Source organism: Chenopodium album, chromosome 15 (assembly GCF_948465745.1).
Source record: "Chenopodium album chromosome 15, dcCheAlbu1.1, whole genome shotgun sequence".
Lineage (NCBI taxonomy): Eukaryota > Viridiplantae > Streptophyta > Magnoliopsida > Caryophyllales > Amaranthaceae > Chenopodium > Chenopodium album.
The window spans coordinates 44,082,996-44,094,202 of record NC_137848.1 but is presented as its reverse complement, the minus strand read 5'-3'; the positions used below and the strand labels follow the sequence as shown (position 1 = coordinate 44,094,202).

The window sequence follows — 11,207 nt, the reverse complement described above, 5'->3', positions numbered from 1 at the left end:
AACTCTGACAAGGACATCCTCTAGAATACCTAAGGAGTATTTAACAGAACGGTTTTCCATCTGTAAAGTAATGTTAGTAACTTTCAAATCACCCATGTTAAGTTTAGAACACATAGACAATGACATAACACTAACACTAGCACCCAAATCACACAATGCTTTATCAATGAATACATTACCGATATGACAAGGAATAGAAAAACTACCCGGATCCTTTAATTTAGGAGGGGATTTATTTTGCAATAAAACACTACATTCCTCCGAAAAAGCTACAGTTTCTACCTCATCAAAGGCCCTTTTCCTAGTCAAAATATCTTTCATAAATTTAGTATATGTAGGAACCTGAGTGATTAAATCAATGAAAGGAACTGTTACCTACAAATTTTTTAGAACCTCCAAAAACTTACCAAATTGCTTATCAAACTTACACTTCAAATGTCTATTTGGGAATGGAATTTTGATGACTGGGCCCTGTACATCTCCAACCTTGTTCTGAGATTTACCCTGCAAATAAACATTAGAAGAATTAGTTTTTCTCTTGTAGCCCTACAGGGTTAGTAACATTAGCACTTGGTATAAGGGAATTAGGATTAGCAATTGTTGTTGAAACAGGTTCATCATCTTTGGGCATAAGAGGCCCATCATAGTGTGAACCACTCCTTAGAGTAATTGTATTGGCATGATCCTTAGGGTGGATTGGTTGCGATGGTAGGGCTCCCTGCTGACGGGTTTATTGGGTAGATGAAATCTGCGCAATTTGATTATCCATAATTTTATTATGAGTTAGGATCGAATCAATTTGAGCATCCCTACTCTCCATGTGCTTTTGCATATTTGATATCATTGCTCTAATTTCTGACAAGGCAGGGTCAGAAGATGGAGGGGTTTGTGATTGGGTTTTATGTCTAGAGTTAGGATGGTAATATTTCTGCTGTTGTGGTGGTTGTTGTTGTGGTTGTTGTGGAGGTGGAGGAATTTGCACATTGGTACTCCGGTACGAAAGATATGGATGGTTCCGAAGGCCAGGATTATAAGTGTTGGAGTATGGGTTATTTTGCCTATAGGTTTGGAAGGTATTAATTTGCTCCATGGAACTCTTACAATCTTGCTCCCAATGTCCTACAATTCCACAATTTTCACAAAAAGTTTCATTAGAATTATTAACAGCAGGAACATTAGCTATAGAAGTAGGAATAGCAGTACTAAGATTATCTAATTTCTGGCTAATTGAAGTTAACTAAGCTTGCAAAAAGGATACTAAATCAACATTATGTTTGCCTTTGTTTGCAAAGCCTCTAGGATTCCCGTATTGGGAATTATGAATTGCCATCTCTTTGATAAACTGACCTGCATCATCTACATTTAGATTCATAAATCTACCATTAGCTGCAGAATTTAAAATTGTTCTAGATGAATTTCCAATCCCATTATAAAAGACATGGATTAACTGCCACTGTGCTAAGTTATGATGGGGACACTCTCTCTACAGATCCTTGAATCTTTCCCAAGCCTCATATAGAGTTTCGTCTAGCTCTTGGGTAAAGTTTTGAATTGCACTTCTCAACAAAGTTGTCCTCTCTACAGGATAATATTCATTATAGAAATTCAAAGCAAGAGTTTCCCAATCAGTAATACCAAGTGCAGCTCTATTCAATCCATTATACCACAATTTAGCTTTACCACATAAAGAAAAGGGAAAAAGAATCTCCCTGATTTGGTCTTGCGTGACCCCAGCTTGCCTAATGGTATTGCAATACTAACAGAAATCTGCAATATGAAGATTAGGGTCTTTACCCTTAGCCCCACTAAATAGCTTTCTTTCGATCATCGTGATAAACTGGGGTTTGATCTCGAATTGCACTCCCTCGAAATCTGGAGTAGGAGTAAGATGTGGAAAATTCGTCAGGGACGACTGCGAATAATCGCTGAGCTTACAAGGTGGAACTGATGTCATCTCTGATTCTATTTCTGAAGAAGCTTTCGAATCACTATAATCAGATGAAGGGTCCCTAGGAATATCACCCCCTGAACCCACCAGTATTTGCCTGTAAAGATTCTTTTGTCTATGAAAAGAGCGCTCGATCTCAGGATCGAATGGGATATAACCTGATCTAGAACATCTGGGCATAAACAAATAACTAAACAACAAATATGAGAATTGTCTTAAAGAACTTACGTCCTCTGAGACAAAAGGGAATAATCTAAACTACAAAAACAATCAGAAATAAAAATAAATTTGTTTCCCCGGCAACGGCGCCAAATTTTGACAGGATAAAGTCATGTCTCCTAATTAAAAGAATTACCTAATTCCTTTAACTAAAGTAGATAGGGAAGTAGGGTCAAACCACAGGGAAACAAGTCTTTCTATTCCTAATTAATTAATATAATCTAAATTATTAAGTAACCAATTTAATGTTGTAAAAAGAATTAAACTACGGAGATTAAGTATAGGAAGAAATCAATTAATAAAAGTCTAGGGTATAGGTTCTCCAATAAACAATATTCCAGGGTAAAATATAATAATCAATCATCATTGTCATAATTAATCAGATCATAAAGGGCTTTCTCTACGTATTACAATCACACAATTAATCTACCGGTATTAAATTGCATCTCTCGAATCTTCACTTAACCATTTATAAATTAACCTGCCTATTGTAACTAAGCCTAAAAATCAATTCTCATCTCTTGAATCTCGAATCAATATTGCATAACTCATACAATTAAACCAAGCCTATTCTAATTGCATAGCATTAAATCAATCAATAGGAAATTAACCAAGCATTGACAATCAACAATAATTACCCCTTTCATATTATTTATGGATCCCCACAACCCTAGAAAATGATCTACTCACACATAATTAAATCTAAACTAATAAAATCAATTAAACAAAACATGATGAACAAAAGCAATAAATTACTGAAAATAAAAGGGAAGAAATCGTTACCAAAATTAACTGAAATAATGAATTGTATAAAAGCAAAAAGTTGTAGAGAGAGAAACAAGAGAGAAGTTTAAGCTTAAGAGAGAGTTTAGCTAATGAAAGAGAGGTAATTGTATCAAAACTAAACAAAACATATTTATACAAAGCTTAAAAATCCTAATTAGAAACTAAGTAAAAATCGTCGGAATTGTCCCCAAAACATGCGCACGATCGGGCGGTGCATCGCCCGGCCGGGCGCACCTTTTTCATCATGAGATCATTTCTCGCACCCGGTCGGGCCCGAGCTCGGGCAAAGGATGCTTCCTTCCTCTTCTGCCCCACCCGGTCGGGCGCGCCTTCGGGCGAACCTCCATCCGGCCGGGCGAAGCTCTTAGGCTAAGTTGGACTCTTGTTTGGGCTAATAACTTGACCCAAATGCTAATTTCCTCTTTGGGGCTTTAATCACCCGGTCCAATGCCTCGTCTTCTTCTAAGTCAAGCCCTTAATCACCGGTTTGATGACTCTAACCAACCTTGGGCTATGAAATATGGTCAATATCTTCTAGTGCTCGTAGTGGCTCCAAATAAATCCGGGAAAATGCTCCAAATCTGCAATTTCCTACAAAACACTACCAAAACTACAAAAATACTATAAAACACATATTAGTAATAAAAGTGGCTCTAAAGAGCCAAAAATACTCCTAATTATGACTAAGGGACGGGTGTAAATCACTATATAAAATAGACATATCAATAAGACTCTTAACTCGATTAAGAAAATAAAAGATAAAATTATACTTGACCAAGGGTGGTTTTTCAACTGAAATAACATGCTATTTATAGACTCGCTTAGCTTAGGAAAAACGTAATATGCTGCTTCAACTTGATGCCACTACTCCATACCCACTAAGCAAGAGCATGTATGTACTAAAAATTAGGACATGATCCTCCTTAATGTGCAAAAACACAAAGTCTTATATGTAGCTGGCCACACTGTGTGGCAAGGGTTATTTCGTTAGTGTAATAGGGGTTTACTTGCATGATTAGTGTTAAAGGGGTTACTTCGTTGGTGTTATAGGGTTACTCAATTAGTGTTATATGGGTTACTGTATTTGCTCTTTTATAAGTGGTCACACGGTGTGGCTAGCCACACACAAGACGAGCTGGTATAACAATGTAGGTTGGACTAAATCAACGAAAGTAGTCCGCAAGAATATATAGGAAAGCATATACTAGATTTTATTATTTCAACAAATCACGCGTTTTCAGAAAAATAAAATCTTTTAGCTTTCAAAAATATAAGAATTAAAACAAATGTTTTTCCACAAGTTTTTATATGTGGCTAGTCACATGGTGTGACCACTTCACACGTAAGACAATTAATAAAAATTAGGGGGTTACGGACCTCACGGTGATGAGCAAATGGGGTTACCTTGATGTATGTGGGTTACTTAAATGAAAAAATGGGGTTATTCTCTTACATTATTAAATGGAATCATTCTTTGATTTTTTTAAAAGAAAAAAAACTAGGAGTTACTCAAAATGAACAAATGGGGTTACTTGTTTCTAAACTAGTTGATATTACGCATATAATGAATTAGAGTTACTTTATTGAACAAAATAGGATTACTCTTATGAAAAATAAGGGTTATTCATATATATAAATAAGGATTATTCTTATAAACCAATGTGGCCACACCGTGTGGCTAGTCACACACAAGACTTACTCCTATTTTCCTATAAATAAGCTACTCATAAAAATATCTTTTAGACTCATTTCACATAGTTATTCAAAGTATTAACTTAGTTCTTATACTTACATATATAAATCCTAAAACATAAAAACATTTTAGTGTTCATGTTTCTTAGATGATGCATTTATTCTGACACTTCTGTTCCTTCAAAGGAACTTCTCTTCTCTAGTGAAACTTTTACCCTGAAAGTTGTTGTTCCTGCGAAGGAACTTCTCTTCTCAAAGCTTCAACCCTAAAGTATCAGTTCCTTTGAGGGAACCCTTTTCTTTAGATAAATTTATCCTATGCATTCTTATTCCTCATGGTATCTTTAAAAGACATCTCAATTCTCCTAGTCAACACTTCTGATCACACAATTAAACAATCAAACACTTATTAGTATGTAAATAAGTTAGGTGAGTCATCATCAAAATCATAAGACAACACATGCCTTGGGTGCAGCGAGTAGTACCATCTATGAGTTATGAGTAGTAACTAGAACAATATCAACTTTTGCAATTGGTGTAATGTGTGTCATAAATCGTTATTTTTAATTGCCACAACAAAACTAAGAGTAACTCCAATGGTTGTAGCTAGGGACTTGCTTGCAATTTCAATAATTTTTTAGCTACTAGTTTGACCATTGGAATTAGAAAACTCAATTAGCTTGGCTAAGCAAATTAGCTTTGCCAAGCTAATTTGCTTGGGAATTAAACTTGCCAAAATAAAATGCTTATCACACCAATTAAGCTCTTTTCATGTATTTTCTATCCAACAACTACTACTAATTTAATAGCTAGCCATTGGAGCAAAAAGTAGCTAAAATGATAATTAGCTTAAAAGATGATGTGGCATGACAAGCTAATTGTCAAATTAGCTTGCCATTGGAGTTGCTCTAAGTATGCTTATTTATAAAATCTCCAATGTCATTTATGACATCGATTGCAACCATTGCAAAAGCTAATGTTGTTCTAGCTATTACTTATAGGTGGTTCGGTTCTGGTTAATGTACCTAAACTATAGAATTTCGCCTAGTTTAATCCAATGAGCCCAATTAGCCAGTGGGTTGGGTCCAATGGCCACCCCTAGCAATCTAACATTAATCCAATATCACTTGAAAGTTCCAACTCACATTCCGGATAAGCCTTTACTTATTTTCATATTTCTTGACAAAACGCCAATAATTAAAGCACACAAAAATCTCCATTGATATTCCAAAGTCCTCATTTTGCATCCCCTTTTAACTGGTAAATGAAGCATTTTACATGCTTTACTCTCAGTCAGTCAACCTTAAAACTATGATAACCCATTAACACCCACCTTTCAAACAAGATTGACTTCAAAACCCAATTTCAAAAATTACTATTATGTCTGTTTTAGCTCCAAATTCTCAAATATTTTACCGATTTTCACACCCAAAAGATCAATTTCCACAAAAATGGAGTAATGGGTGGTGCTTATTTCTTGTAAAAAATTCTGGGTTTGGATTAAAAGACCAAAAAAACAGCATAGATGGTAGAAATTTGAAGAAAAGAGAGATTATGGCGCATGCTGGTTGGCTAGATTTGTCGAGACCTTCTAGTGTTGAAATGGAATCCATCAAAGATTGTGATCAGCTTGACCAGATTTTACAGCAAGCTAAGGATAATTCTCAACCTGTTATCATTGATTGGTTTGTCATTTTCCACTCTTAAATCAATTTGTCTGAAATTTTTTGGAGATTTATGTTTTGTTTGATTGCATTATTTCAACTTATTTTTCTATTAAAAATCTGGGATTTGGAATAATTTTTGTAAAAAAATATTAAAAAAAAAAAAAAAAAGTAGCATACTTTAATGCTATTTTTTTTTTTTTGGGTGTTTAATTAAAGTTTTTGTTGGATGGTAGGATGGCTAATTGGTGCAGGAAATGCATTTATCTCAAGCCTAAACTGGAAAAAATGGCTGCTGAATATGATACCAAGTAAGATTTTTCTATTTTACTCAGAAGAAGTTTAGATTTCTCTATTTGATAAGTTAAAATCCTGCTTAAGTTTCGTGCTAAACAGTGTTTATTTGGAAGGTTGCATACATGATATGAAATTATGAATACATTTTTGGATGGTTTTGTCTGCTTCTTGTAGAATCAACAATTAGTGGTGTTTTGCTGTCCTACTTGCTATCTAAGCCTATTTGGTGGCCATGCACTCCTGCAATTTCATAGTCGTGCACGCTTAATTATATTCGTGCTTTGTTGTACCTCGTAATTAAGAGTGTTTCTGTAACTGTATTGTGTTTCCTGACTTTGTTAAATTGACATACACCTACAATTTCTTGTACAAAAAGATTGTTAGTTGTAGCAGATAAGTAGATAACTTCATGTCTGTATGCTGGGGGCAGTGGGAGGACAATTATGTTCAATTAAAGGCGGTACCAAAGTTTATAGTATTACCTGATTTGAGCATTGCTAGTGAATGGGGTGCTACATCTGCCTTAACTGGAATGCCTACTTAAGCTGTTTTGCTGGCTCCTTGGATACTCATTGTGTACATTTCTTGCACAATCAATTCCTGCGGGTTTGCCCATATAAAAGTAAGGTTTGCCATTACTGTGAAAGTAGGTTATTGGATAAATAGTAGAATCTGTCATATAGTCCAGCTATGTATTAGTTTTAAACTTTAGTTTAAGTTTTGTGATTATGTTTTAATTATGGAAATGTGATATACTGTTATTAGGGCATGCATTAGTGTGTTGTGAACTTCGATTTAATTACTTCTTTAAGAGAGGATTCACTCCATCCAAAAATGATCATCAAAATTTAGAGTAGAATTTTTCATTAACGTTTTCTTAAAGGCAATTGTACTCAAAAGAAGAAAACCATGTAGCAATACGTAACATATATTACATCCAATATGTTTCTCATATTCAACACATATAAGTTTAAGTAGAGTCTTATTAGACTTTGGTAGGACAAATTTCCAATAATTATACTAATTTTATAATTAAATCAGTACTTAAAAATCCTATAGGTAGACTTCTTACAATTTCAAACTAACTTTTACGATGTATAACCTCAGGGAACACCACTCACATAACAAGATATCAAAATCATGTTTTAGTTTTAAACTTGTATTTTGATCTAAGAACTGAGCTTGCAACTTATTCTCTCTCAAAGAAAGCAGTATCTAGGCCCCTGAATTTCATTAATGTTATGGAACGCAGTCAAATCGAAACACCATAATGGAATTAATGCTAATTGGACTTTGGTGTTTATGAGGATAGCTTATTCGTTTCATTTGAGCCAACACCCATCTGTATCAGATGGAAAATAGAAACACCATGATGGAAAATCTTCTCTGGCTGTGAGCTGTATCAGATGTTTTTTCGTCTAATCATTCTTCTGCTGCGTATCTTTGATCCTTCAAAGAGCAGCAAGGCATTCATATAATTTTTACAAAGTTTATGTAACCTTTGTTGATCATAGATCACCATTTTTCATTTTTAGGCTAAAACCGCTGAACCTTTTATTTTGCCTTGAGTCAACACTCTTGTTTGTAGTTTGGCAACTACTTGGAATTTCTGATTCTTAAATAATAAAGATCTCATCTTTCAACACTCTCCTTTGAGAGGTTTGCTTGTCATTCTGCATCTTATGTCTCAAAAACTCATATTCTCCATTTGTATGTGCCTTGGTTAAACAATGTGCAAGTTGATATTGTATTGACAGTTGACTGACTTGACTTCAATCTCATCTTCATCATCATTTCACTTTCATATGTTTGGTCTGACAAATAAAAAAATTTTGCTACCATAATATCTGTTGTCCATTTGAATGTTAGTAATTTTCGATTGTAATCCATAATACACTCTGCCTTAGTTCCTGATCAAGCAACTAATTTTCGCCTTTCCAAAATCCATGAATTCTACAGTGGCCCAGTGGGTGTCTCCTATGGACTGTAAAACTCTGCTTATCATATTATTGTTTGAACATAACTCTATATCTGAAGTTCACCTTGTTATATCAGAATTCTTTTTTATGTCACCCATTTGAACTGGAATTTAAGTCATACATAAACCTCAAAGGCAAGCTTGCAACATGCATCAGATTAATCTTCAAATTCCTACCAAACTACCCATCAAGCTTCTGTGGATTCGTGCATCAACCTTTTATATGACCATCAACCTTGGATATCTCTACTTGTATAAATTATTACATTAGTGAAGTTGAGTATTGAGTATTCTATTTTAAAACCTCTTGATTGTGAGCTATAACTAAGATGACTCTCTGATGAGTCAAAGCTGCTCCTTTTTTGAGATGCTAATCTAAGATGCTTGACAGGTGATGTTTGTCCACATCAAGCTATAACAAGAATTTGCCTTGCACATTTTGTCAGTTACTACTTATTGATAAAGTATATAGAAGTATATATGGCCTTTTCCAGAATTTCTGGGACAATTTTTTTTTTAGTTAACATGCACCTACCCGGCTACCTGTCTTGCCCATTTCCCTAATCTTTAAGGCATGTAGCCAATTGTAAGATGACATTCAATGGCTTCAACAGTTCAACCTCTCAAAATGTTTTTGAAGTTTGATGAACCGTACTCTTTCCATAATTAATTTTCTTCAATTTGCAACCACTTTGTTTCCAGTAATTTGACGAGTCATATGATTGTACAAGCACTGTCTATTAGCCACCTCTTTTTGCTTTTATAATATGCATTGTCTTCATCATAAAACTGTAATGCTTCATGCTTGCAATTGAATTGATTCAAGTGCCTAATGTTATCTTGCTGATTTTGTTTGGCTTGCTTCACTCTGCAAATTTTCTCAATATGGGTAAACCTTATGCAAAATACGCATTTAGTCTTTCCTTCGAAATTTTAGTTCTTTGAAACAACAATCTTGCACCTAGTGTTGCTTTCCAAAGGGTGCCTCATGGAAGAAACCCATCTTATCCCTTCAAAACATAGTCTATTTCAGTTTTTATATCCTCATAATTTTTTGTCATCATTCTGCTATGTAATTTTGAGTTGTGCCTTATTAAAGAGTCTTGTGTTGAACCTTAATTGTCCTTGCTGAACAATGCTTCATATGCTTGTAGGGAGCCATAAAAACTCAGCAACAAACTAATAGTATGCTTACTTTAGTCGCTTGGTTTTTTAGTAGAGTTAATTGTTTTGGGAAGAACACACCCTGTACAAAATTTATCCACCATAAACTTGCAGTAATTTGTTTATTACATCTGTAGTGATTCAGTAATTTGTTTATTACATCTGTAGTGATTCAATATGCTTGTGCCACAATGGTTGAGAGTAGTACTAGGATGGGTGACCTCCTAGGAAGTCCTCATGTTGGTTCATGTAACCAACCCCACTTATGGGATTATGGCTTTCAGGCAGAAGAAGAGGAGGAGGAGGAGGAGGAGTGATTCAGTAATTAATTCAATCTTTCATCTTCTTCCATTTGAATATTCTTAGGCTATTCCTCGAGTTATTGAGTTTGATTTGTCTCACCACTTGGTTTCCTGATCCTCCTCTTGGAAGATGCCCAACAATATTATATGTTCATCAAAAGATTACAAACAGTTATGGTTATAAATTTTGAACTATATGAACTATCATGCAGTAGGTTTAGCTTTATATATGTGTAAGGGTATAGCTTCCTAACTTTCTTATACCTATATGGTTATATGCATATGTATGTAGTACTGCCAAGATAGAAAATTGTAGTTCTTAATAGATTTCTTCTTCTTATAATTAACTCTCCATTGTCTGTTTTTCTTGAAGGGTCAAATTTTACTACGTGGATGTGAACAATGTGCCTCAAGCTCTAGTCAAGCGCGGAAATATTTCAGTGAGACAATTTCCTCTATAATCCATGCTTATTTCTACAGTCACATCCATTTATTTCTCTCTAACTTCCTTTAACCATCAATTCCCTATTTTGCATGTAACATCAGAAAATGCCCACGATCCAAGTGAGTTTGATCTACTTATTCTCATATTTCATTTAGTTTTGTAAATCTGTTTAAAGATTCTAAGGTATTGAAATGCTAACCTCACTTTCTTGTTTGCAGCTATGGCTAGACGGAGAAATGAAAGCGGAAGTAATTGGTGGCCATAAAGCTTGGTTAGTTTTGGAAGAGGTGAAGGACATGATCCAGCAGTTCATATAAATCTACAGACCTCTCTTATCTTAATTACCATTTATTTTTTTCAGTTTCTTCAACCTCGGTAAATCTTCATTTTTGTTGGTACATCACTATATTGTATAGAGTCAGTTGAAAGATTACTTTTCTTTCCTTGTAAATCAAAAACAACCAAAGTTATATTTCCGATTTGCTAACTGTGTACTACTATTTCGGTTATGTCCAATTAAGTTCTCATTGCTTATATATCAGTCCATGTGAAAAACTCATTCTAGGCTTAACATGAAGTGAATGAAGTAAAGTAATAAAGAGGTGACAAACTTGCAGGTTGGATTGGTTTCGGACTAAGGCAATTGATTCAAGTCATATTTGATATCGGATTGGTCATGTATTGGTCTATTGTCATTCGTTCTGATAAATCA

At 34.6% G+C, this 11,207-nt stretch overlaps 1 protein-coding gene and 1 non-coding gene across 2 annotated transcripts; both read left to right on the top strand.

The window, feature by feature from the left end:
- The first annotated feature begins 1,460 nt into the window (after positions 1-1,460).
- Positions 1,461-1,567, top strand: LOC145583624 (small nucleolar RNA R71). The gene has a single exon (XR_014100245.1). It is a non-coding gene; the product is annotated as a small nucleolar RNA R71 (small nucleolar RNA).
- Positions 1,568-5,811: 4,244 nt separating this feature from the next.
- LOC145582300 (thioredoxin-like 3-1, chloroplastic) lies at positions 5,812-10,971 on the top strand. The gene is made up of 5 exons (XM_081639299.1): positions 5,812-6,330; positions 6,546-6,620; positions 10,424-10,490; positions 10,597-10,614; positions 10,714-10,971. The coding sequence occupies exons 1-5, from the start codon at positions 6,026-6,028 to the stop codon at positions 10,810-10,812; spliced, it is 564 nt and encodes a 187-aa protein (XP_081495425.1). The 5' UTR covers positions 5,812-6,025; the 3' UTR covers positions 10,813-10,971.
- Positions 10,972-11,207: the final 236 nt, after the last annotated feature.